The sequence below is a fragment of the Anomalospiza imberbis genome, chromosome 23 (assembly GCF_031753505.1).
Source record: "Anomalospiza imberbis isolate Cuckoo-Finch-1a 21T00152 chromosome 23, ASM3175350v1, whole genome shotgun sequence".
In the NCBI taxonomy this organism is placed as follows: domain Eukaryota; kingdom Metazoa; phylum Chordata; class Aves; order Passeriformes; family Viduidae; genus Anomalospiza; species Anomalospiza imberbis.
The window spans coordinates 6844747-6872309 of NC_089703.1; the positions used below are offsets into that span (position 1 = coordinate 6844747).

Here is a 27563-nt window from a genome sequence, read left to right on the forward strand (position 1 = left end):
AGCCCACATTCCCAGCACGGACCCAGCCCCCTTGCCCTGCCCCAGGCAGTGCATCCCAGCTTCCCAAAATCCTTCCTCCCCAGCAGCAGAGCCTTCCCAGTGTCCCCATTTCCCTGCCATGTCCCCAAATGCAAATCCCCTCCAGGAATCCGAGTGGCCTCTCCTTTTCCTTTGCTCTTTGCGCCGCTTTAAAGTGGCTTTTCCTCTCTCCTGAATAATTGACGGGAACATGAAAATTTAAAAGTCTTTCAAGATTCCATTAAAATTCATTCCCTTTCCCTTTGGAGAATTGCCACTGCCAGAGTCCCATGTAGGGCAGCTGCCTCGCTTCCCAGGATTTAACTCCAGAGCAAATTCCCTCGGAATTGTTTCATGGAGAGCCCGAAATAGCATCCTGCATCCCTCTCCATCAGCCTGCTCATCCCATCCCCTCCTGATTCCAGCAGCCATCCTGCAGCTCTGCCTCCTCCAGCCCACTGAGGATCCAGCATTTCCCAGCACCCCTGCATTCCCAGGACAATGGGATCCAGCATTTCCCAGCACCCCTGCATTGCCAGGACAGTGGGATCCTGCTCTGATCCAGGACTGCAGCCCCTCATCCCCTTCCTCATGGGAATTGTGGGGTGGGATTCCCAAAATCCCTCATCCCCAGCTATTCCTGTTGTGCATCCCATCTTCCCTGACCCTGAGGGATAACCTGAGGAATAACTGAGGAGTAACGGAGGAATAACCTAAGGAAAAACTGAGGAATAACTTCAGGAATAACCTAAGGAATAATCTCAGGAATAACTGAGGAATGACCTAAGGAAACCATCACACAACATTAAAAAACCCAGTAAAAAATAAAGGCCAAAGCTGCTTTTAGTGCTCTCAATGTGCCACCAAGGCCGCCAAACCCTTTTCTGGGAGCACCCTCTGCTTCCCAGCTGCTTCCCAGCCACTTCCCAGCTCTCCAGAGGCTGCTGGGACAGGCTCGGGTTTCCCATGGAGCCTGGAGTTAATTAACCGTCACACCCTTGGGCAAAGCTCTCCCAATTTACCCCACTTGACCAAGTGACCCTGAGGATTTGGAGCAGGCTCCATAAATCCCAAAGCCACGTGGGCTTTGTTTTCCAGGAGGGAATTACCAGGGAATGCTGGGCGGGAAGTTCACACTTTCCCCTTTTCAGCACAAGGGGACTCCATCCTCACCATCCCTGAGATTCCCTTTGGCCAGGGAATTTTACATCCAGAAAGGAGGAGAGAGGAGTTTTATCCTGCCCCCTCCGTGCCACCTGTCCAGGGGAGCTCCAAGGAACAGGCAGATCCAAGGAATCCTCCCACCACACGAGCTCAGGAATCACACAAACCATCCTTGTGCAGCCTCTCCTGCCCCGCTTCCCATCCCAAAGAGGAGAGGAATGATGTTCTTACCTAATGAATAATCCACAATCCATCGGGGAGGGGATGGGGGCAGCACATGGAAAAAAACACAGGGAAAACAGCTGGATCAGACCAGGGGAAATCCTGCTCAGGAAAAGGGCCCGGCCCTGCTCCTGCCTGGGCAGCCCAGGGTGCTTCTGCTGGGCGTGGGCAGGAGCTGGACCCCCACCCCAAAAATGCTGCAGCCCCCTCCCTTCTAGAGCAGAGATTCCCCCCAAAAAAGCTCCAGCCCAGCCCCCAGAGATTCACCCCAAAAATCCTGCATTTCCCCCCAGAGATTCACCCAAAAAAACCCTGCAATTCCCCCCAGAGATTCACCCCCAAAATCCTCCATTTCCCCCCAGAGATTCACCCAAAAAAAACCTGCAATTCCCCCCAGAGATTCACCCCAAAAAGCTGCAGCCCATCAGAGCAGGGTGTCACCTCCAAAAAGCTGCAGCCCCTCAGGGAAGAGATTCACCCCAAAAAGCTGCTTCCTCCAAAGATTCACCTCCAAATAAACTGCAATTCCCCCCAGAGATTCACCGCAAAAAGCTGCAATTCCCCCCAGAGATTGACCCCAAAAATCCTGCATTTCTCCCCAGAGATTGACCCCAAAAAGCTGCAGTTCCCCCAGAGATTCACCCCCAAAAATCCTGCATTTCCCCCCAGGGATTCACCCCAAAAATCCTACATTCCCCCCCAGAGATTCACCCCAAAAAGCTGTGGCCCAAGGGGCAGAGAGGAGGAGGGAAGGGCTCCTGTCCCAAACCAGGGAGGCCAGAGGGGCAGCAGGGGGGGACCAGCAGCAGCAGCTGCTGCCAGGGCTCGTGCCAGGGTTGCCAAGGCTGCCGGGCTCTGTTATCCACCAACAGCCTTTGAAGTCAGGGCCCAGGAATGTGCCCGCCAGGGAAGGGGGGACAAGGTCCCCAGTGCCACCAGAGCCACCAGAGCCACCTGGTTGCCTCCCAGGAGCATCCCAGTGCCCGCCAGGGAACGAGGGACAAGGTCCCCAGTGCCACCAGAGCCACCTGGCTGCCCCCAGGGGCATCCCAGTGCCCACCAGGGAATGAGGGACAAGGTCCCCAGTGCCACCAGAGCCACCAGAGCCACCTGGCTGCCCCCAGGGGCATCCCATTGCCCACCAGGGAAGGGGGGACAAGGTCCCCAGTACCACCAGAGCCACCTGGCTGCCCCCAGGAGCATCCCAGTGCCCGCCAGGGAAGGGGGGACAAGGTCCCCAGTGCCACCAGAGCCACCAGAGCCACCTGGCTGCCCCCAGGGGCATCCCAGTGCCTGCCAGGGAACGAGGGACAAGGTCCCCAGTGCCACCAGAGCCACCTGATTGCCTCCCAGGAGCATCCCAGTGCCCACCACGGAACGAGGGACAAGGTCCCCAGTGCCACCAGAGCCACCAGAGCCACCTGGTTGCCTCCCAGGAGCATCCCAGTGCCCGCCAGGGAACGAGGGACAAGGTCCCCAGTGCCACCAGTGTCACCAGAGCCACCTGGCTGCCCCCAGGAGCATCCCAGTGCCCGCCAGGGAAGGGGGGACAAGGTCCCCAGTGCCACCAGTGTCACCAGAGCCACCAGAGCCACCTGGCTGCCCCCAGGGGCATCCCAGTGCCCGCCAGGGAAGGGGGGACAAGGTCCCCAGTGCCACCAGAGCCACCTGGCTGCCCCCCAGCAGCATCCCAGTGCCCACCAGGGAACGAGGGACAAGGTCCCCAGTGCCACCAGAGCCACCAGAGCCACCTGGCTGCCCCCAGGGGTATCCCAGTGCCCACCAGGGAAGGGGGGACGAGGTCCCCAGTACCACCAGAGCCACCTGGCTGCCCCCAGGAGCATCCCAGTGCCCGCCAGGGAAGGGGGGACAAGGTCCCCAGTGCCACCAGAGCCACCTGGCTGCCCCCCAGCAGCATCCCAGTGCCCACCAGGGAACGAGGGACAAGGTCCCCAGTGCCACCAGAGCCACCAGAGCCACCTGGCTGCCCCCAGGGGTATCCCAGTGCCCACCAGGGAAGGGGGGACGAGGTCCCCAGTACCACCAGAGCCACCTGGTTGCCTCCCAGGAGCATCCCAGTGCCCACCAGGGAACGAGGGACAAGGTCCCCAGTACCACCAGAGCCACCTGGTTGCCTCCCAGGAGCATCCCAGTGCCCGCCAGGGAACGAGGGACAAGGTCCCCAGTGCCACCAGAGCCACCTGGCTGCCCCCCAGCAGCATCCCAGTGCGCATCCCCTACGCAGGGACACACAGCAGGAACACTGCCCTCCCTGCTCTCCAGGGAAAAATGAGAGGCTGGAAGCTGGAGATGCTGGCCACCACCCTGGCCAGGCCACACAGCTCATCCCGTGTCCCCCGGTGTGCCCTGTGCAGCCCCGTGCCACGGCACAGCCGCTGTGCTGGTGCTGAGCAGATCCCGGCCTGTGGGAAGCCAGGACGTCCCTCTGGCTGCCCTGGCTGGCTCCAGACCCTGGCACCAAGTCAAAAACACCTGTGGCTTCCATTTTAGTCCATGGAAAGAGCTGCCAACTTTGTATGAATTACAAGCCACAAGGGTTTGAGTAGAGTGGTAGTTGAATTAACACAGGGTGGAAAAGTAGAATTTTGGGGTTCTTAGAATGTAGTTCAGGGGGTCAAGACGGAGGGATTTGGGCGTGTCCTGGCCTTCTTCTCCTTCTCCTTGCCCTCCATGTGTTGCTGTGCTGGTGACACTTTTCTGTTGGTTTAAGGCACAGACACACTGCCCAACATAAATGACAGATATTGGCACGTTATTGTAAACATGGCACACGGAGTTTTGGGTATAAAATGTGAACACCGCCCTGAGGGCAGACAGAATGCCATGGCCGACCTGCTGGACAGAGCTCAGCAGGGCAGAGAGAGAATGTTCTAGATAAGGGAAAATAAACAACCTTGAGAAGCCGACCCTGCGCACTCAGACTCCTCCTTTGGCTGCAGGGCTGGGAATCCAGGACTTCTACACTCTCGGGGTCACCCCGACACCCGGAGACACGCAGAGTCCGAGACCAGCGGGTCTGGGGAGCTTGTGCCCCCGTAGGAATTCCCAGGAGCGGAGCCTGCTGGGTTTGGGCACCCCCTGAGCGGGGTCACAGCGTCTGCTCCGGGCTCTCAGCTGCCTGGAGCTGCAGCTGCAGGGCTGCAGGGCTGCAGGGCTGCAGGGCTGGGGCAGCCACCGAGCCCCCAGAGGAGTTTTGGGGTCGTGGAAAGGCTCGGCTTGGGAGGATTCAAATCCCAGCCAGGGACACCTGCCACTATCCCAGATTGCTCCAGCTTGGCCTTGGGCACTCCCAAGGATGGGGAATCCATGGAATTACTTGAGCCGGGCCCTCACCAGCCTCACAGGGAAGGATTTCCTCCCAAAATCCAACCTAAATTTCCCCACTGGAAGGGAACGAGGAGTTCCCTGAGGACCTGAGGTCTGACCTCCTGGTTATGGTGCAGCTGGAACGACCCAGCAGAGCCAATTATCCATTCTTTATCCATTTTTTATCCATTCTCCACCCATTCCAGAGCTCAGATGTGATTTCCCCCCCCACCATTCTGGCCACACCACCCACAGGATCATTCCAGGATCAGCACCCAGGTTCACCCTGAGCTCCCCCACGTCGCCATTCCCAGGTCACAGCTCCTGGGGCCACATTCCAGCCTTTTCCTGGCAGGGCCACCCCCTGGGAGCCCTCTGGACAGACAGACACACAGACAGACAAACAGCTGGGAAGTGTCTGTCCCGCAGAGCCCGGCCCCTGCAGATCCCAGGGCACGGGGTCAGGCTTCAGAGCTCTCAGGAAAAAAATCCCCACTGGAAAATGGAGCAAAAGGCACGGGCTGTGCGTGGGGAAAGCAGGATTGTGGATTTGGAGCTGGGCTCTGCTCTTATCACGACAGATGTGGTGGGCAGAGGGTCCCCAGGGTCCCCAGAGCAGCAGCCCCAGCCCCCTCTGCTGCTTCCTTTCACCCCGGGCCTGCTCTGGGATGGAATCCAGAGTTTCTCCAAAGGGTTCCCACGCCTGGAGGGGCTGGAATGTCCAAAATCCTCCCCCTGGGGATGGAGCAAGGCTGGTCACACACTGCTCCTGCTGCACAGGCCGTGGAAACACCAGAGCCCAGTGCTCCCAGTGCTCCCAGTGCTCCCAGCCAGCGGGATGCTCCCATGGGATGCTCCTGGAGAGGAGGAGGAGGAGGGATAATCCACAGGCTGCAGGTAATCCATTGCTGCTGCAGGGAATTTGGGCAATTTCCAGGGGTGTGAGGGGAAAATCAGGATTGTCATTGGTGCCTCAATTCCAGGGAATTTGGGATGCAAGAGGAATTTTGGGGAGGTGCCACTGCTGCCTGCTGCAGGGAATTTGGGCAATTTCCAGGGGTGTGAGAGGAAAATCAGGAATGCCCCACCACCCTCTCAACATCTCTCTTCCCTTTCGGGTTCCTCCACTCCTCCCTTCCCCAGGTTGGAAAAGCCTGGCCTGAAGGACAAAACCTCCATGGAAAAGGAGAATCCGGGCTGGAGGGAACCCAGAGGGAGCCCCAGCACCCACAGCCCTCATCCTGAAACCCCAAATCCACAGGCAGGGACATTGCTGAGGCAGCCCTGGCAGGCTCCAGGGAGCCAGGCACTTCCAGAGGCTGGAAAAGGCTCCCTTGGGCACAGAGAGGACAAGTGCAGGGTCTGAGCAGGGCTGGAGCTGCCTGGGAGAAACGGGAAAACAATTCCAGCTGGGATTTCTGTCGATTGCCTCAGTGCCTGGGAACCGGGGCCTGGCCAGCAGCGCTGAGCTCGGGGCTTCCATGAGCCACAGCAGCACAGAGGGGATCAGCCGGAGGCAGGAGAAGCTTTGGGGTGCAGAGCTGAAAGGGAATTTGGCAGGAATGCTCAATCTGAAGCAGAGCAAACCCCTCCCAACCCCCCCGGCAGCTTTTATCCATCACTTCCAAGTGGAAGGATCCTGTTGTGACAGGACACGAAACCCTGACAGATCCCCACTGCTGCATCCCAAAAAATGCTCCATCCCACTCCAGCAGCAGGGAAATTCCAGCTCCTTCCCCATTCCCTGAGCAAATCCTGGGGAAGCAGAGCAGGAACCTGGGTCTGTCTGTCCAAGGCAGGAAAAAGAAGGCAGCAGTCTCGGGATGTGTCCTGCATTAAAGCAGCTCTGGACCCAAAAAACAGCTCTGGACCCAAAAAACAGAACTGTACCCAAAAAACAGCTCTGGACCCAAAAAACATCCCCAGACCCAAAAAGAACTGTGGACCTAAAAAACAACCCCAGACCCAAAAAACAGCTCTGGACCCAAAAAACAGAACTGGTCCCAAAAAACTGCCCTGGACCCAAAAATCAGCCCTGGACCCAAAAAACAGCTCTGGACCCAAAAATCAGCCCTGGACCCAAAAAACTGCCCTGGACCCAAAAATCAGCCCTGGACCCAAAAAACTGCCCTGGACCCAAAAATCAGCCCTGGACCCAAAAACAGCTCTGGACCTAAAAAACATCCCCAGACCCAAAAACAGCTCTGGACCTAAAAAACAACCCCAGACCCAAAAACAGCTCTGGACCTAAAAAACAACCCCAGACCCAAAAACAGCTCTGGACCCAAACCCAGCCCTGGACCCAAACCCATCCCAGCCCCCTGTGTTTTCCTGAGTAAGTGGGTGGGAAAATCCAGCCTTTGATGTTCCACTGAGCGGCTCCAAAACAAAGCTGGGCCACGGGAGATAGAAACACCAAACAAACCTCGCCACGGGACACATCCGGGAGAGGGAGTGGGAAAGAATTCCACTTCCATGGAGCCATGGAAAATCCACAGCGCAGCTGCTTTCCACTCCCAGCACAGCAGCAGAGCCCCACATCCAGGATGCTGGGGAAAATCATCCTGAAAAAGCTGCTCTGGGCAAGGCAGGTGCCTCCCCAATATTCCCCTTGCATCCCTTGGTGAGCTCTGGCATTGCCTGAATTCCCTGGAATTGAGGCACCAATGGGGCTCCCCAGTTTTCCCCTCACACCCCTGGAAATTGCCCAAATTCCCTGGAATTGAGGCACCAGTGATAATCCTGATAATCTCCTCACATCCCTGGAAATTGCCCAAATTCCCTGGAATTGAGGCACCAATGATAATCCTGACTTTCCCCTCACACCCCTGGAAATTGCCCAAATTCCCTGCAGCAGGCAGCAGTGGCACCTCCCCAAAATTCCTCTTGCATCCCTTGAAGCTGCCCAAATTCCCTGGCATTGAGGCACCAGTGATAATCCTGATCATCTCCTCACATCCCTGGAAATTCCCCAAATTCCCTGGAGCAGGCAGCAGTGGGGGTCCCCAATATTCCCCTCACACCCCTGGAAATTGCCCAAATTCCCTGGCATTGAGGCACCAATGACAATCCTGATTTTCCCCTCACACCCCTGGAAAGTGCCCAAATCCCCTGGAGCAGCAGCAGGAGCTCTGGCATTGCCCAAATTCCCGGGAAGAGGTCGGGGAGTGCCCGGAGCTGCTGGCAGGGTGCCAGGGGGAGGCTGCCCTGGATCCCAGGGAGGCATGGCTGGAATTCCAGGCTGGCAGGGTAGGATCCGTGCCAGGACAGGTCATGGGAACACAGCTCGGGCAGGGAGAGAGGGCTGGGGGAACTGGGCACAGACTGGGCAGGAACTGGACAGGGCTACTGGGCAGAGAGAAACTGGGAAGAGACTGGGCAGGAACTGGTCAGGGCTACTGGGCAGAGACTGACCAGTCCAGGGCTACTGGGCACAGAGAAACTGGGAAGAGACTGGGCAGGGCTACTGGGCAAAGACTGACCAGTCCAGAGCTCCTGGGCAGAGAGAAACTGGTCAGTCCAGGAGTCCTGGGCAAATACTGACCAGTCCAGGGCTACTGGGCACAGAGAAACTGGGAAGAGACTGGGCAGGGCTACTGGGCAAAGACTGACCAGTCCAGAGCTCCTGGGCAGAGAGAAACTGGTCAGTCCAGGAGTCCTGGGCAAATACTGACCAGTCCAGGGCTACTGGGCACAGAGAAACTGGTCAGGCCAGGGCTACTGGGCGAAAACTGGTCAGGGCTACAGGGAAAAGAGAAACTGGTCAGGCCAGGGCTACTGGGCAGAGACTGACCAGTCCAGGGCTCCTGGGCAGAGAGAAACTGGTCAGGGCTACTGGGCAAAGACTGACCAGTGCAGGGATGCTGGACAGGGGGAAACTGGGCAGTCCAGGGCTACTGGGAAAAGAGAAACTGGTCAGGCAAGGGCAGAGACTGGTCAGTACAGAGCTCCTGGGCAGAGAGAAACTGGGCAGGGCTACTGGGCAGAGAGAAACTGGTCAGTCCAGGGCTACTGGGCAGAGACTGACCAGTCCAGAGCTCCCGGGCAGGGCCCTGGGCAGGAGGAACGGCCTGGCAGCCTCGGGAGCTGATCCTGCAGGAAGTGCCAGAGCAGCAGCGCCAGAGGAGCCGTCCCAGCCTCCCACTCCAGATTAAAATTCCACAGGAATTTGCTCAACAAATGGAACCTCTCAGCTCCTGCCACCAGCCCTGGGATGTTTGGCATTTCTGCCACAGGGAGGGAGGAGGAAGGGACCCTGGGGCTTGGGGGGGACAGGGATGGGGACACGGCAAGGTGGCCTCTGCAGCACTGACACTCCCTGCTCTTCCAAGGGCGTGTTCCATGGAATCCCTGGGAGCATTCCATTCCTTGCCCATGGACGAGGCAGCAGGAAGGGGCCCCCAGGGCTGCCCAGTGCTGGATTTTCCCCTCTCCACTCCTTCCTTCCCCCTTTCCCACACTTCCCAGCTGCTGGAGAGCTCTCTGCCCCTCCTGGGACCGAGGTGTTGATGCTGCTCTCGCTATCTCTGATGTAAAACAGAAGAGGAGGAAGGAAAGGAAAGGGAAAAACAACACTTTTTTGAGGGAAAACCCACACATCAAGTCTTGGAGCTGAGTTCCCAGCCTGGGAGCTCGGGAATGGCTCCCAGGGGGGCACGGGCAGCTCCTCAGGGCGGGTTTTGCTCGTTTTTCCAGGAGCCAGGTGGGCTGGGAGAGACTGCAGAGAGCTCAGGGGATGTCTGGGATTGAGTTGGAAAAGACCTCAGAGTGCAGAGTGACCCACCCCAAGCACACAGAGAAGTGCAGGGTGATCCTAAATCACTTGTCCAGGAGCTGACAGTCCAGTGTGACCCACCCCAAGCACACAGAGAAGTGCAGGGTGATCCTAAATCACCTGTCCATGAACCACTGACCCCAAGGGGCTGTGATGGGAGCTCACAGACCAACGTGACCAACCCCAGAAGATCCTAAATCATCACCTGCCCGTCACCCACTGACCCCAAAGTCAGTGCCACCACCACCCCAAACACACACAAACCAGCATGACACCCCTCAACCACCCACCCCTGCCCATCCAGGGGCTGGGAATCCAAAAAAAAAAAACCCACAAAAACCCCATAAAACCCAAAAAAAACCCCACAAAACCCCCAGATCGCCCTCACCTTCCACACAGTGCTCCACCTCCTCCAGGCTGCGCAGCGTGATGCGCATCAGGCTGGAGATGAACCAACCACCCCTGCCCATCCAGGGGCTGGGAACCCCACAAAAACCTCACAAAACCCCATAAACCCCCCCCCCAAAAAACCTCATAAAACACCATAAAACCTCACAAAACCTCAGGAACATCCTCACCTTCCATGCAGTGCTCCACCTCCTCCAGGCTGCGCAGCGTGATGCGCATCAAGCTAGAGATGCGCATCCAGGGGCTGGGAACCCCACAAAAACCTCACAAAACCCCATAAAAACCCCATAAAACCCGAAAAGACCCCATTAAAAAAACCAAGACATCTCACAACAACCTCAGGAACAACCTCACCTTCCATGCAGTGCTCCGCCTCCTCCAGGCTGCACAGCGTGATGCACATCAAGCTGGAGATGCGCATCCGGGGGCTGGGAACCCCACAAAAACCCCAAGAAAACCCCATAAAACCCCATAAAAACCCCAGATCGCCCTCACCTTCCACGCAGTGCTCCACCTGCTCCAGGCTGCGCAGCGTGATGCGCATCAGGCTGGAGATGAACCGCCCATCCAGGGGCAGGGAACCCCACAAAAACCCCACAACCCCCCCCCCAAAAAAACCCTCATAAAACCCCATAAAACCCCACAAAAACCTCAGGAATATCCTCACCTTCCACGCAGTGCTCCACCTCCTCCAGGTTGCGCAGCGTGATGCGCATCAGGCTGGAGTTGAGCATGAGCTCGTTGCGGTGCGCCGGCCACAGCGCCTGCGGCGCGGGGTTGACGAAGAAGATGCGCGTGTCCCCCGTGGCCACCTGGTTGTCACAGATGAGCGGGTCCCCGAAGCCCCCGATCACCACCTTGTTGCCCCCGTCCAGCAGGATCTCGTGGGTGACGATGTCCTTGCCCTTCAGGTAGCGCCACACCCGCACCTGGCACGGCGAGGGGAGAGGTCACCGGGCGGTTGTGTTTTGGGGGTCCTGTTTTCCCTCCCTGGGATCCTCTTTTGCCTTCCTGGGCTCCCGTTTTCCCTCCCTGGTCTCCTCTTGCCCTTCCTGGGCTCCCATTTTCCTTTCCTGAGCTGCTCTTTCCCCTCCCTGGGCTCCTCTTTCCCCTTCTGGGTTCCCATTTTCCCTTCCTGGGCTCCCGTTTTCTCACCTCTGGCCTCCTCATTCCCCTCCTGGGCTCCTCTTTCCCCTTCCTGGGCTTCCCTGGGCTCCCACTTTCCCTCTCTGGGCTCCTCTTTTCCTCTCTGAGCTGCTCTTTCCTCTTCTGGGCTCCTCTTTCCCATCTCTGGGCTCCCATTTTCCCTTCCTGGGCTCCTGTTTTCCTCCCTGAGCTGCTCTTTCCCCTTCTGAGCTCCCATTTCCCTCCCTGGACTCCCCTTTCCCCTCTCTGGACTCCTCTTTTCCCTCCCTGTGCCCCCATTTCCCTCCCTGTGCCCCCATTTCCCTCCCTGTGCCCCCATTTCCCTCTCTGGACTCCTCTTTTCCCTCTCTGTGCCCCTATTTCCCTCCCTGTACCCCCATTTCCCTCCCTGTGCCCCCATTTCCCCTCCTGCACTGCCCAATTTTTCATGGTGTTATCCCAGGCACCCCAGGGCCAGCAGAACCTTCCAGCAGAGCCCATCCCAGGAGCCCTAAAAGCACCAAAAAAAAAAGCCCTAAAAAGCACAAAAAGCATGGAAAAAAACCCGAGCAAAGCCCACGGAGCCCCCTCCTCCCCAGAGACCCTGCCAGGCGAGGAAATCTCGGTGCCAAGGGAGAGGAAAGCGCAGCTGGAGGAGGGAAAGCTCTGCCAGGGACCCGACAGGGGTGGAAATCCCACCTGGGAAAGGCTGCAGAGCCCGGGAGAGCAGGGAGGCTCTGGAAGTGGCACATGAGGCTCAAACGGGGCCAGGAGGAGGCAGGACGGGGTGGGGGACAAGGCTTGGTGGCCCTGGAAGGATTGGTGGCTCTGGAAAGGTTTGGTGGCTTTGACAGACAACGTTTGGTGGCCCTGGCAAGGACTGGTGAACCTGATGAGGATTGGTGGCCCTGGCAGACAAGGTTTAGTGGCCCTGGGAAGGAGTGGTGGCTCTGGAAGAGGAGGATTGGTGGCCCTGATAAGGTTTGGTGGCTTTGACAGACAAGGTTTGGTGGCTCCGGAGAAGTTTGGTGGCTTTGGCAGATGAGGATTGGAGGCCCTGGCAAGGATTGGTAGCCCTGGCAGACAAAGTTTGGTGGCCCTGGCAAGGATTTGTGGCCCTGGCAAGGATTGGTAGCCCTGGCAGATGAGGACTGGTGGCCTGGACAAGGTTTGGTGGCCCAGACAAGGTTTGGTGGCCCGGACAAGGACTGGTGGCCCCAGCAATGACGGTTTGGTGCCCTGGCAGACAGATTTTATCCCCCTGGAAAAGGAACCATTCCCAGTTTTCTGCCTGTGCCCGGGTGGCCCTCCAGGTGCCCCCCAGCACCCGAGGGGCTGTTCAGACACAGAGACTTCTCCCCCGTGCCAGCTCCTCCCTGAGCATCTCCAGCCAAGATCTGAGGCCACAGGGTTCAAACCAGGGGGTGAAACCTCGGGGAACACAAATCCCGTGATCCGTGATCAACCTCGGAATTTTATTTTCGGGTGTTTTTTTTTTGCAGCCTGAGCTCCAGAATTTCAGCCCTGATCGAAGAGAATTCAAAGTTCACACTGAGCTGGAGCCAAACTCCTCCAGAGTGTCCCTGGCAGGATGGGAATGGGGTCAATCCCACATTCCCTGTGGCCACAGGAGCCACAAGCCAGAGCCTCCTGCCCAGTGCCAAGCAGGAAAAGGGAATAAATTCAGCGCTGCCCGTGCCCTGCAGGCACAAATCAAGGTGAAGAACCCAGCTGAGGAGTTTATCTCTCCCTCACACCCTCCTGTCTTCCTCACATTTTCTCCTGCTGGTGAAATATTCGGAGCAGGACCCCGAGCTTGGTGGGGTCTGAGCTCCCAGGCAGCGCAGCCATCCAAAAAAAGCAATAAATTACCCCAATTATCATCCCCAGGACTGCAGCCTGCCCTGCCCTGCTGCATAGCTGAGCTGCAGGAGCAGCCCAGGTGCAAGCAGGGCTGTGACAGCTCCTCTGGAGCCGCACATGCCTCGGCTGCTCCCGGGCGTGGAGAGCTCAGCCACGCGTTCCCACACCGGTTCCTGCTCCAGCAGGAAAGGTGGGGGTCCCCCCGGGGGAGAGGGGGTCTGAGCCACCCCAGAGCTCCAAAATGAAAAAGATGAAAATAGGATTGTAAAAATAAATGGAGTTGTAAAAATAGAATTGGGAAAAAAAAATAGAATTTTGTAAAAATAGAATTATAAAAAAAATAAAATTCTAAAAAATAGAATTATAAAAAAATAGAATTTTATTTAAAATATAATTATATAAAAATAGAATTTTGTAAAAATAGAATTTTGTAAAAATAGAATTGTAAAAATAGAATTGTAAAAATAGAATTGTAAAATAAGAATTTTATAAAAACAGATTTTTATAAAAACAGATTTTTATAAAAACAGAATTTTATAAAAACAATATTATAAAAACATAATTTTATAAAAATTGAATTTTATAAAAATAAATAATAATAGGAAAATTCCTGCATGGGATGTGTCCCTCCTTGCACAGCCCAGATCCGAGCTGCTGGACAGGGACAAAGTTTTGCTCCTCCTGCAAAGCCACTGAGGGGCTGCTGCAAGGTCTCCACGGAATTTTCTCTCCTCTTTGGTCCTTCGGCACAAACCCAGCTCCCAGCAGGATGAAAGGAGAGGATAAACCCCAAATCCCACCGGGGAGGGCAGAAATCTCCCCGAAATTTGCTGAGGTTTAGCTGAAACACCCCCACTCACCCTCCTCCTCCTCCCTGGGAGCAGGAAGGAGCAGGAGCGGCACTTTGCCAGGATGTTCGGGGATGAGAGGGGCCTGAAAGGCTCCAAGTCCCCGGGAGGGCCAGCTCTGATTCCTGCGGGCAGGGAGCAGGGACGGGGCCTGGAGGAACGGCTGGAGCTGTGCCAGGAGAGGTTCAGGATGGAGACCAGGACATTTTCTTCCCCCAGAGGGTGCTGGGGTTGCTCCCAGGGATGCCCAGGTGGGATTTCTGCAGGGATAAGTGTCGGGCTTTGCTCCTTGCGGGTCCCTCCCGACGCCAAAACCATTCCAGGACTCCCTGAAGGAGCCGGGAAGAGCTCCCAGGGATGCCCAGGTGGGATTTCTGCAGGGATAAGTGTCGGGCTCTGCTCCTTGCGGGTCCCTCCCGACCCCAAAACCATTCCAGGACTCCCTGAAGGAGCCGGGAAGAGCTCCCAGGGATGCCCAGGTGGGATTTCTGCAGGGATTAGTGTCGGGCTTTGCTCCCTGCGGGTCCCTCCCGACGCCAAAACCATTCCAGGACTCCCTGAAGGAGCCGGGAAGAGCTCCCAGGGATGCCCAGGTGGGATTTCTGCAGGGATAAGTGTCGGGCTCTGCTCCTTGCGGGTCCCTCCCGACGCCAAAACCATTCCAGGACTCCCTGAAGGAGCCGGGAAGAGCTCCCAGGGATGCCCAGGTGGGATTTCTGCAGGGATAAGTGTCGGGCTTTGCTCCTTGCGGGTCCCTCCCGACGCCAAAACCATTCCAGGACTCCCTGAAGGAGCCGGGAAGAGCTCCCAGGGATGCCCAGGTGGGATTTCTGCAGGGATAAGTGTCGGGCTCTGCTCCTTGCGGGTCCCTCCCGACCCCAAAACCATTCCAGGACTCCCTGAAGGAGCCGGGAAGAGCTCCCAGGGATGCCCAGGTGGGATTTCTGCAGGGATAAGTGTCGGGCTTTGCTCCTTGCGGGTCCCTCCCGATCCCAAAACCATTCCAGGACTCCCTGAAGGAGCCGGGAAGAGCTCCCAGGGATGCCCAGGTGGGATTTCTGCAGGGATAAGTGTCGGGCTCTGCTCCTTGCGGGTCCCTCCCGATCCCAAAACCATTCCAGGACTCCCTGAAGGAGCCGGGAAGAGCTCCCTGCCCCTGACCCCGCAGGAACCGCGGCACCCCCAGCGACAGCGGCCACCCGGGACAGCCCAGGTGAGCCTGGGGGAAGGTGTGGAGGGCACAGCCCTGCTCCCGCCGAGCCTCCCCAGCCGCTCCTCCAGCCTCCTGAGCTGCTCTCTCCCCGCAGTCAAGTCGAGACACCTTCCCGCAGCCCCACCTCCTCCAGCCCCAGGGCAGGTGAGCAGCAAAGCAGGGCGAGAACCCAGCCAGACAAAGGAGGAAAAAATAAGGGGGGAAAAAAAACACCTCCTCCAGCAGCAGAAAGCACAGCCCGAGGCTGGCTCCGAGAGGCGCGTGCGGGGCATTTTCACAGCTCGGGGTTTGGTTTTTTAATTTTTTTTTTTTTTAATTTTTTTTTTTTAAGGTGGGGAAAAGCTGAATTCTCCCCCAGCTCTGCGGCAGATGGGAATTGGCGTTAATTGGCGTGGCTGCCGCGCTCAGGCAGCTCCGAGCTAGGCCACAGAAACATCAGAGAGAGTCCAGCGGCCTCCTCCCCACCCTGATGAATGGATGTGCACGGCACCCGAGCCCCGGCAATTACCTGCGGGGCATCCCATTCATCAGCGCGGCGCAATTAAGACTTTGTCACCGCTGACTCACCGGCGGCAGCGAGGATCGGGGCAGAAGAGGAAGGGAGACAGAGAAAAGATTGGGCTGGGACCTGTTTGGAGGAGGACCCTGCCCTGGAGCGCTCTGTTTTTCCAGGGAGAACAGAAAACGCTGGATTTTAAGGGGGTTTTAAAGCTCCAGGGAGGCAGAAGAGGAGCGGCCACAACTTTATCCATGCGCGGGTGTGTTTTAAAGGCAGGGTAAAAAGTAAAAACCCCAGGAATAAAAGGATTTTCCAACATGCCAGGGGGGTGCATGCCATGATAGGGAAGGAGACCACCAGTACAGGATCATTCCTGCCAGGAAAACGCCGCGGGAAATGCCAGGTTTGGTTTTGTAAAGCCAGGTGAGAAGCTGAAGCAAAGTCCCCTCTGGAGGAGGTGTCACTCGGGATGGGAAGCACCGAAAGGGGTCACCAGGAAATTTTGGGAGATAAAAGCCAGGATCAGCTCTGCTTCCACGAATTTTTGGAAATTTTTGGAGATAAAAGCCAGGATCAGCTCTGCTTCCAAGTCTTCCCTCTCCCCTTTATTCTCTCTCTGTGCCTTTCCCCCAGGACCCAACAATTCCCACAAAACCCCCCCCCCCAAAATCTGTGCTCCATTGTCCGGAACAGGATCCACATCCTTTTCCACACTTCCTACGGCACTCATAGAACCTGGATTTCTCCTATAAATAGCAGCTGCCTTCCCAAACATCGGGACAGTCCAGAAAAAAGCACTTCAGGGGGGCAGCACAGGAAGGGACAATGCCAGCACAGAGGAGCAGCAGCAGCTTTGCGCAGAAAATGCACTCGGGAATGTCAAACCCCTTGGAAAAAGGGCACAGCAGCCACTTTTTGGGAATTCTGTCAGCCTGCACCTCCTTCCCCCAGCTGCCCCGGCAGCACAGGCACGGCCGGCAGCTATTTCGGGGTGTTTATCTAACATTAACTTCACATTTCTCCTGGTGCTTATCTGCGTCTATCGAAGCGCTCAGCTGGGAGGGTTTGGAGCCGAGCTGGGAAGAACAATGCCCCAGAGCACGGAATTCACAGATCCACACGTGCCCGCTCCCTCCCGGACCACCCAGCTCCAGCAATACTCGGGATTTTGGGTGTGGGAACTCCCCACACGCGCTGGGCCCTCGCCTTTCCTCTGCAGATAAGGAAGAGCCTGACAGGAGATAACGACGGGGTCTGGGGAGCAGCGAGGGCAGGAGAGGAGGAATTGGGGCAGGAATTTCCTCAGCACAAGATCCTGGATTTCTCCCAGCTCCCCCAGGGGCAGTGCAAGGACAGCAGGAGCCAGGGGTCAGGTTTAATCCCGAATTGCTGCTGGAATTTAGGTTAAAAACAAAACAAAACAAAACAAAATAAACGGCAGGCATGGCAAATCCACACAATTCCAAGACTTTGGGAGATCTGAGGTGGGCAATGAGCCAAGAGCTGCTGCAAAGCTGCACATCCCCAAGTCATTGCAGTGACAGGAGATTTATCTGCTCCCAGGTCCTTGGGACACCCCAAATCCCATTCCAAAGCCGTTTTTCCCTGCAAAGACACCACGGAATGCCACCACAAATGGCACAGGACGGGCAGATGGGCAGGGAAAGGGACAGGGAACCGCTGTCCTGTGAAGATTCCTGAATGTCACAGCACTGCCACAACGGGATGAGATGGCAGGGGAGGGGATGGGATGAAAGCTTTCCTGCTTTCACTTTTACACGACTCCAAGGCCGGAATGATCTCTCAGGAGCACGCCCTGGCCCTTCTGTGCTCTGTCGAGACCAGGAAGGGGCAGGAGCAAAATCCCAAACTCCAGAGCAAGCAGCACAAACCTCTCCTGGGCACTGCTCAGGGAAAGGCAGGGAAGAGATTTCCTTCCCAGTGTAAGGAATTCAGATTGTGCTTCACAGAAAGCCACCACGGGCAGCCCCATCCCACTCCTGGCTGCTCCAGCTGGGGCTGGACTGCACCTTGCAAAGGCAGAGCTGCTTTTCCTATCCCAGCTTTCCCCGTCCCAGCTTTTCCCCCATCCCAGCTTTCCCCGTCCCAGCTTTTCCCCCATCCCAGCTTTTCCCGGCCCAGAGTCCTGCCCTGGTGCTGCAGGATGATTTTCTGCCAGGCAGACACCTCGCTGTGAGTCCGCAGTGGGAGAAAAGGGATTTATTTCTCACCCTGGCATCTCTGCCTCGCCACCAGCGCCACTGGGCCACCGCCTGTGGCCACCTCGCGCCGGCCTCAGGTGGCCACATCCATCTGTGCCCCACGGGCACAGCTCATTAATGCTCGGCTGAGCACCCAGGATGTGCCAGACACTCTGCAAACAGACGGTGCCGGCTCTCGCCCGGGGGGGCTGCGAGCTCGTTGGCGAGCTGCAGATGGGTCGGGGGGCGCTGGGAGCGGGCAGGGGCTGGGGGGATGCTCGGGGGATGCTCCAGAGCTCCGCGGGAAAGTTCGCCGTCCTCTCTGCCACCAAAAGCATCGCCCCCGGTGCTGCTCGGCACCAAGAGAAAGCAGGATTTTTAGGAGGAAAAGGGGAACGGGGAGAAGAGGAAAAGGCAAGGGAAGAGCGTGTCCTTGCGAGCGAGATTCCTGCCCCGGCAAGGGTTAAGGCATCCGGCACGTTTTCTGTCAAGCGGGCGGATGGGATTTCAGGTTGCTCGGGACTTCAGCGTCTCTCCCGCTTCGGGGGGAGATAAAAAAACCCCAGAGCCCGAGGCCAGGTTGGTGGTTAAACAATAGCTCGGGCTGCAGGAACTCGAGATGCTGCTAAAGTCAACAGGAGAGGCTCCCAGCACCTTCCCGGCAGCCGGGCACGGAAAGTTGGGAGGCAGCTCCGCATCACGCCAAAGCCAAAGAGGGAAATGCCCATAAAAAGCAACCTCTGGAGATTCCTCCCCCAACCCTCCCCGGCCACACAGCAGCTGGAGCCTGTCCGCAGCCCAAAAAAAGCCCCGATTCCACCCCAAACCGCACGGGGGGCGAAAGTTCCCCGCGCGGTTTTACCTTGCACGAGTAGGTGTGGTGCACCGGGTCCACGTTCATGATCTCCTCCACCGTGCCCGTGAGCACCACGTTGGCCTCCTCCTCCCTGCGCTCCAGCTCCCGCTCGGGGCAGCTCGCCAATCCCAGTCCCGGCAGTGCCATTCCCAGCGCCAGCAGCGCCAGCAGCGCCCGGCCAGCGGCCGCCCGCGGTGTCCCCATGGTGGCGGTGGCGGTGGCGGCCCGGTGGCGGTGCCGGTGACCCCGGCAGACAAAGCGGCCCCGCTCGCAGGCAGCGCTGGCGCAGCCGAAAGGGCCACTTTTGTTCCAGGAGGTGAAAAGGAGGAAAGAAAGAGAGGAGGGAGGGAGGGAGGCAGCGAGGGGAGGGGAGAGCAGGGGAGGGGAGAAGGAGGAAAATCCCAGGAGGAGGAGGAGGAGGAGGAGGAGGAGGAGATCTGGAAGGCGCCGAGGAGGGCTCGGCGTTCGCTGCCGTGGCCCTGGAAGAAAGCGCGCAGATTTGCATGCAATCTGAATTGCTGATAAGGAGGGAGCGGGGTTAGGGGGGGAGAGGAGGGAGGGAGGAAGGGAGGGAGGAAGGCAGCGCGCCCGCCCCGCTGGCAGCGCTCGGTGCGAACGCCGCCCCCAGGAAAGGGAGCCTCGGTTAATGGATAATCAGCGCCGCGACGTGAGGAGACTTTTAAAGGTGTAGGGACAGCAGCCGGCCACGCCACCCCCTCACCGGGAGTGGCAGCTGTCCCCAGCCCTGTCCCGGGTGTCCCTCGCTCCATCCCGCACCCCCGGGATGCGCAAAGAGAGGGTTTGTCCCTCCATGTCACCCCCCCTGAGTGGCAGCTGTCTCCAGCCCTGTTCTGGGCTGTCCCCGCTCCATCCCGCACCCCCGAGGTGCTCAAAGAGGGCTGGCACCCCGGCATTTCCCTCCGGGACACCCCCAGCCCGAGCAGTGGCTGTCCCCAGCCCTGTCCCCACCATCCCGCACCCCCGGGATGCCCAAAGGGAGGGTTTGTCCCTCCCTGTCACCCCCCTGAGTGGCAGCTGTCCCCAGCCCTGTTCTGGGCTGTCCCCGCTCCATCCCGCACCCCCAAGGTGCTCAAAGAGGGCTGGCACCCCGGCATTTCCCTCCCGGACACCCCCATTTCCACCCCGAGGATGCTCCCGGGTTTTCCCCACGGGGAAACTGAGTCAGGGCTGGTCCTGCCCCGCAGGGACCCCACGGGTCCATCCCCGGGGTGACCCGCACTGGGGACATCGCTGTCACCGCGCTGTGCCCCAGCCGTGACAGAGCCACCCGCGGAACCATGGAATGGTTGGAAAAGAACTTTGGAACCATCTCATCCCAGCCCTTTCCCCGTGCCAGCCCCGTGACCCCGCGCCCGGCTCCCCTCGGGGGCTGCAGGGTGATTTCCCCACATGTCCCGAGCAATTAGGGCAGAGAGAAAATGAAAAGTTAAGTGGCACCGGGGGAGGGATGTTGTTTCTGCCCTCCATAAATCAGCCGGCCCCCAGAGGCGCTTTACGAGGCCGTTTCGCTTGATGGCCCTAAAAAATCCCCTCGTTTCACTTGATGGCCCTAAAAAAAATTCTCCTGGTGTGACCCAGCCGAGCTCCCGACCCCAGGGTGAAGTTTAACCACCTGCCAGCCGAGGATGTGACACATGAGGTGTCCCCATGTCCCCCTGTGATGAGCAAGCTTCAATCCTGCCCTGTGTGCTCCTGTCCTTCCCTAAATTCTCGAATAGTTCGTCCCCCAAATCCCGAGCGCTCTGTGCTCTTTGCCCCTGTGGGTGTCACACTCCTTTTCCTCCCCTTCTCTCATTTATTTCATATATAGAAATAAATGAATCTTGCTGAGTGTTCCATAGTTTGTCCCTGAAGAGGATGGAGCACCAGAGATCCCATAAATCTGCCTGGAAATATCCCAAATCCTGTGGGGTTTGAAGGGAAAGCACCTTGGGCTTTTTCTGTCTTAACCCAGGCATTCCCACAGTGCAGCTCCATGGCTTCTCCCAGCTCTCTTTCCATTCAAAACTTCCATTTCTCCCTTGGAAATCTGAATTTCCCAGCTCAGCACCGAGGGAAGGTGCTGATCCAAAGCAGGCAGGGTTTTATCACCTCAGGGATAAAATCCTTATCAAAAAGGGCTTCATTTTTCATTTTCCCGAAAAAAAAAACCTGCAGGAAACCTGGTGGGGAATAACTTCCAAACCTGACAGACTTCCCTACACTGTAACACCCCAAAAAATTGTAGGTTGAAGTGACCCAAAGAAAATTCTCAATTTCTCACCAAAAACTTCCCCAAAAACCTGGATTTTGGCTGAGGGGCACTGGGAATCCTCTATCCCTCAAAGCCAAGGCCAGGCTCCAGAGGCCTCACATCCCAGGGCTCTTTCCACCCAAAACTTCCCCCAAAAAGTTCCAGGATGAAGTGACCTGAAGCAAATCCATGTCATCCCACTTTCTCACCAAAAAACTTGCCCAAAAAACCCTGTTTTTTTTTGGCTGAGGGGCACTGGGAAGCTTCCAGTTCCAGGATGAAGTGACCTGAAGCAAATCCATGTCATCCCACTTTCTCACCAAAATCTTGCCCAAAAAACCCTGGTTTTTTTTTTTGGCTGAGGGGCACTGGGAAACTTCCATCCCTCAAATCCAAGCCCAGGCCCTGCAATTCCTCATAGTGGAGCTCCATTACTCCATTCCTGTGTTTATAAACTCCAGCAATCAGCTAAAAATATTTCAGCGCCCTGGCAGCTGATTTTTTTTTTTATCCAGCTGTTTTAATAATTAATTTTTATTGTATTCCTCGAGCACTGCTGGAGTGGAAATCCCAGGAAGAAGTGGAGCTCGAGGTGGAAGGAGCCAGCTTGGGACTCCCTGCTCCAGAACCTCGTAAAGGAGGAGAGGAGAGGAATTATTTCTGCTGGATTTGGACAATTTTCTGGGTTTGAGTTGTCTCCTTTTAGCCCCACCCCTCCATCTGCTTTCAGAGCTGGGATGTGAGGAGAAAAATGGATTTCACAGCTTTTGTTTTTTGGTGTTTTTGCCCCAATCTGGCGTGGTTTGACTGGAATTACTTGGCCTTGAGGGGTTTTTTGGTGAGGAGCTCGATCTGCTTGTGGGGGGTTTCATGGGATTCAGAAGGACAAGGAATTTCCAAAAGGCAGGAAAATAAGAAAATCACCTTTTTCAGGGCCAATGTGCAGGGAGCAGCACATTCCCACAGGGAATTGCTGAGCTTCAAGCTGATAAAAGGAGAAACAGGCAAAAAAAACCTGGGATGTTTCTGTGGGAAAACCGAGGCAAATTCCTTGGCAAATCAGCGCCCAAAACAAATAAACAGCAGCTCCCAAAAATACACAAAGCACCAGGGTTTGTCCTGGCTCTTCCTTGTGAACCTGGGGCTCGGGAAAACTTCTGGGAATGCCTTTGGAGGTGGCTCAGTCTGCCGCTGGAAAAAATCAGAATATCTCTGGAAAACTGCGAGGAATTAGGCAGGGTTTGCTTCCCCACACTTCGGTGTGATTTTGGGTGGGAATTCCAAGGGGTTTTTTGGAGGCAGTGGAGGCTAAATGGAGGAGGGAAGGGAAGGAGAACAGAGAGAAGGGGAGGGAGGGCCTGGCACTGCCCACAGGTCAGGGCAGGAACCCCTCAGGGTTCCGAGCCAAATATTTGCCTGGAAAGCAAATAAAGGCCCCGGCGAGGAAAACCCAGCTCCAGAGGTGACAGCAGCGTCCCCATCCCTCATTTCCAGCATCCCCATCCCTCATTTCCAGCATCCCCATCCCTCATTTCCAGCGTCCCCATCCCTCATTTCCAGCATCCCCATCCCTCATTTCCAGCATCCCCATCCCTCATTTCCAGCATCCACACCCCTGCTTCCTTCCCTGCTCCATCTCTATAAGCTCCAAAATGGTTTAATGTGATTTTTTCTTCCCCTTATTTCTCTTTCAAGTTTAATCCCTCCTGGTGCTTCCTGCCGCTGTCAAATTCCTTTTGTGTGCTGTTAGAAACCCTCTGGGTGTCACTCAGGAGCAGCTGGAACAAGCTCCCCATGGGATGCTCTGGGATAATGAGCCCCAAATTAGAAAATCTGTTAATTAGAGCGAGGCTGAGGGCTGAGAGCAGCCCCACATGTGGGGGCTTCACCCCACAGCAGCTTCACCTCGGCCACTGCAGCACCCAAGGGTGGGGGGGTCACTCTGTCCCTCTGCTGTGCTGGGGGACAGGAAAACTTGGGCTTTTCCCCAAAAAAAAAAAAAAAAAAAAAAAAAAATCAAGGAACCCACAGGGAGCTGTCACATCCTGGAGGGAGAAAAAAAAAAATCGAGATTTTGGTATTTTCCTCCCCAAATTCCAGAGGAATTCCTGTGTTCAGTGTAGAGGGCTTTGGGAATTTTGTCCAGGTGGGATTGGATGTCCCCAGTCGCTCCTCTCATCCCACCACAGAATTCCCTGGCTTGTCCCAGGATTTGATGTGGGAGCCATGGATGCAGGGATGAGGAATATCTGGAGTAGAACACCAAAAACCTTCCCTGCTTTAAATTCACATCCTGGAGGAAAAAAAAAACAAAAACAAAAACAAACAAAAAAAAACCCCTGAGATTTCAGTGTTTTCCTACCCAAATCGGGCCGGCAGCCTTGAATTGGGTTAAAAACTGGGTTAAAACGGGGTTAAAAATTCCCAGCTGATCTCCTGGAGCCACTGGGATCCAGGCTTTGCCCCACGGGCAGGAAAAGCTGGGAATTGTGCTGAATGGGCTCAAATTCCTGGGAGAAAACCCCAGACCACGGCTGTTCTGACTCTAATGACAGGCTGGGAGGAATTCAGCCTGGAATGGGATCAAGGGCTGTGGTCACCCCGGGATTTCGGGGATTTTTAGCCCCAAATCCTGGGGATCAGAGCCCCCCACACCCCTACAGGTGTTTTAGGGCTGGCTTTAGCGGCCCTGAACCTCTGGCAGGGTTTAACTTAACCCCGGCTCAGGGGCAAAAGCACCCAGTGAACCACAAGGGCTCTTTCCACAATCAAAAGGGGGAAAGGGAGAGAAGCAGAAGGAAAACCCAACGTGAACCTGAGGGCAAATGGTCCCCCAGGATCAAGCCCCATCCTCAAAAACGCCTGGGGGGGCTGCTGGAATTCCTCCTGCTGGAATTCTGTGTGGCCACGGAGCCTCCCTAATGTGGATTGATGGCCTCAATCTGCTCTGCGTGCAGGGAAAAGAGAGCCCTGGCCCCTGATATCCATTTTTCCTCCCAGAAACCCCAGTCTAAGTGGATTTCCCTGTGCCACATCCAGGAGAAAACGTCTCCATCCATCCCCCCACGGCAGGCAGCCGCAGAGGGAAGCGTTCCCAGCTGATTCCTCCCGCTCCTGGATTGATTACAGCCAGGCCAGGATTAATTGGGGAAAGTAAAAATGCTTCTCTGGGCGATCAATCTTCCCCCGGTTCCCTCACCTTGTCATCCGCTAATAACCGGGAAATCAAAATTCCCCTCCTGGCTGCCTCGTGCCTGCAAATGGATTTCTCTGCTGCATTGCTGGGAATCCTTAAAAGGCATTTTGGGAGCAGCCAGGAGACAAATGGGATTAGCTGGGCAGGGAAAGTGCAGCCACAGCATTTCTGCATTCCCAGCAAGGGGAAATTCAGCTCTGCCAGGCTCAGGGGATGGGGGAGAGCCTCGGGATGTGGAGCAGGATTTGGGGTGGGAATCATGGATGCATCAGTGGGGCTGAGGAATATTTGGAATGAAACACTGGTTTAAATTCCAGAGGGATTCCTGTGCTCAGTGTAAGGGGCACTGGGAATTTTGTCCAGGAAATTTGGACATCACTCCTCTCATCCCACCACAGAATTCCCTGGATTCAGTGTGGGAGCCGTGGATGCAGAGATGAAGAATATTTGGGGTAGAACACCAAAAGCCTTTTCCTGCTTTAAATTCCAGAGAATTTCTGAGCCATTTTCTGTGTAAGTGGCCTTGGGAATTTTGTCCAGATGGAACTGGACATCCCCAGTCGCTGCTCTCATCCCACCACAGAATTCCCAGGATTCAGTGTGGGAGCCATGGATGCAGAGATGAGGAATATTTGGAGTCAAACACCAAAAACCTTTCCTGCTTTAAATTCCAGAATACCCTGGTTTGTCCCAGTGTGTTCCCAGCTGTTTGGGTTTGGATTTCCCAGCTGGCCACGCCATGCCAAGGACATTTGGGGGATGTCACCATCTCTGGAACGTCAAATTTGGCTCAAATTTATCACAAGGAGCTGAGAACCCGGCCCTGTCCGAGGGAAAAGGGGAATCCTGGAATGGTTTGGGTGGGAAGGGATCTAAAAGCTGATCCCATTCCTCCCCCTGCATTCCAGGGACACCTTCCTCTATCCCAGGTTGCTCCTTGGACAGTTCCAGGGGTGAACCCACAGCTTCTCCTGGCAAATCCCACTTAATTCCTTCTACCATGATCTTTAAAACCACAGGAATCTGGGAAATCCCACAGCCAGGGCAGTCCCAGTTCCCACCAGTGACATTCCCTGCGCCCTGGGGGGATCCCAGGGGGTCCCTGGGTGCCCAGGACTGGCTCTGCCCAATCCCACAAAGGCTCCCAAAGCTCCCAGGAGCTCCCTGATGGAAAGCACAGATTGTGCTGGGAAACAGAACGACCTGAAAGAGGAAAGATTAAGATTCAGAGCATGCAGGGATCCAGCTTTTCCCTCTCTCCCTCTTTTTTTTTATTCTTTTTTTTCTTTTTTTGGAGGATTGAAGGAGCCAAGGTTTTCCCAGTCCCTCCGAGGGCCCTTGGCAACCCCTGGGAAGCTGCTGGAGCCTCTCCCAGAAGGACTGGAATGCCCAGGGCTGGGCACAGAGGGATCCAGCCCTCCCAAATTGTGGTTTCACACTCCCCCGACCCCATTTCGTCCTCCGAGCAGGATTTATTGGCCCAGGCTCTCCAGGAGATGAAGGCTTTTGTGTGGAATTTTATCCCAAACCCTTCCTGCAGCTGCTGCGTGGGCAAAAGAAAAATTAAAAAAAAAAAAAAAAAGAGAGAGAGAAAAGAGTCGGGGGGGGGGGGGGGGAAGAATAAAAAAGACATTGAAAGTGTGAGGTTTGAAAAGATTTCTTCTCTCTGGAATCAGTTTGTGAGTCACACACAGGGAATGGCCAGGGAATATTTCATCCTGCCGGGGCCACGCTGAGAGGAGGCAGCGCCGGGATCTGAATCTGCCCAAAGCTCGGCCCTGCATTCGTCATTCCGCGCACACACGGAGCGGGCAGCGCGGTTTAACCTCTTCCTGCCCGTTCCTCCCGGGAATCTGCCCCTGGCTGTGGCACCGACCGCTTTCGTCCCGCTTTAAAACAGGGACAACGCCGGGGATGCTGTCCCAGAGAAGCTGAAACACCAAAAAAAACCACATGGGAATCATTCCCAGCCTCACTCCGGGCTCAGCTCAGGCCGTGCAGGGAGAGGGGGAGCAGGAAAACGCGAGCTGAGGGTGCTGTGCACCTGCTGGCCAGGGAGAGAGCGGGATCTGGGGAGGAATCCCCTTCCCAGGGGTGGGACAGCCTCAGGGAGAGCCAAGGAATTGCCAGCGGGAGGTTGAGGAGGATGGAGGGATGAAGGGATGGAGGGATCCATGGGGGGATGGACAAAGGATGGATGGATCCATGGATCCATGGATCCATGGATGGATGGAAGGAGGGATGATGGATGGATGGATGGATGGATGGATGGATCCATGGATGGATGGATGGAGGAAGGGAGAGAGGGATGGATGGATCCATGGATGGATGGATAAAGGATGGATGGATCCATGGAGGGATGGATCCATGGAGAGAGGGATGGATCCATGGAGAGAGGGATGGATGGATGGATGGATGGATGGATCCATGGATGGATGGATAAAGGATGGATGGATCCATGGAGAGAGGGATGGATGGATCCATGGATGGATGGATAAAGGATGGATGGATCCATGGAGGGATGGATGGATGGATCCATGGAGGGATGGGTGGATGGATCCACGGATGGATGGAGGGCAGCCTGCTCCTTTCCCCGGATCTGCCTCTCTGATCCCCTGCAAAGCACTGAATCCAAATTTTAAAAACCCGACAAAAAGTGGCAGGAGAGGAAGGGAAAAATCCAGGGGAAATCTCAGTGCAGGGCAGTGGGACTGGACGACTTTTAAAGGTCCTTTCAAACCCAACCCATTCCACAATTCTCTGATCCTTTCCCCTCCAAAACTCCTTTGCTGGGCTGTGGGAGAGAAGGGAAGCCAAGGGAAGCTCCCTCACCTCTGCCAGGACCCAAACCTGCCCTAAACCCTCAGCTAAGCTAAAGCCACCTGGTGAGGCACCCCGGTGCCACCAAGGCCACCGAGTTTGCTGCAGGGAGCGGGAGAGGAGCCAAGGAGCCTCGGGATCGTGCTCAGCTGCTCAGGAGCTGTCAGGGCAGCACGTCCTGGCACAGCCTCCCAATTATCCAAAGTGCTCTCCGCGAGCTGCAGCCTCATCCATTAGGGCTGCTCTGACTCAGGCACTCCAGACCGGCTCTTCTCCTCCCCTCCCGGGGTGTTCCAGCTGGGGAAAAGGGGGACAAGCAGGGGGGAGAGGGGGAAAAGCTGAGCCCACCAGGAAAACCCGGATTTCCCAGCACCAGGCTGGCTGGGCTCGGTTTTAGCGGCAGAAGTGGGGCTGGTGCAGTGTCCAGGAGAGCTTGGGGATGTTTTGGGGCAGGCAGGGAGGGGAGTGCCAGGGGGATGGAGCCTGTCCCTGCCCGTGGGTGCCACCCTGAGTGCCCACACCCCCCTCCAGGGGGTTCCTGAGCCCCTCTGCTCCTGGCTCGGCTGCAAACCCCGCTCCTTCTCTTTTCCTGGAGCCATGAAAGTGCTCTTTGTTAGGCAAGAGCTGGAAAACAGCTGCCGAGGGCTTGTCCAGACACATAATCCCGGCTGGAGAGCCGGGCTGGGAACGGAGCAGCTCCTCAGCCCCGCCCGTGTCCCCTGCCCGGGCAGCGACAGCGGCACCACTGACACGGCGGGGCTGGGGGCACCCCTGG

General features: G+C 56.4%; 1 protein-coding gene across 1 annotated transcript in view; it reads right to left on the bottom strand.

Annotated features, from left to right (window-relative positions):
• The window catches only part of AGRN (agrin), a 108457-nt gene extending 89419 nt beyond the window's left edge, over positions 1–19038 (bottom strand). The window contains 3 exon segments of the mRNA XM_068171647.1: positions 10581–10842; positions 18525–18828; positions 18830–19038. Of these exon segments, the coding sequence (XP_068027748.1) occupies positions 10581–10842; positions 18525–18828; positions 18830–19023 (760 nt within the window). The 5' untranslated portion in view covers positions 19024–19038.
• Positions 19039–27563: the final 8525 nt, after the last annotated feature.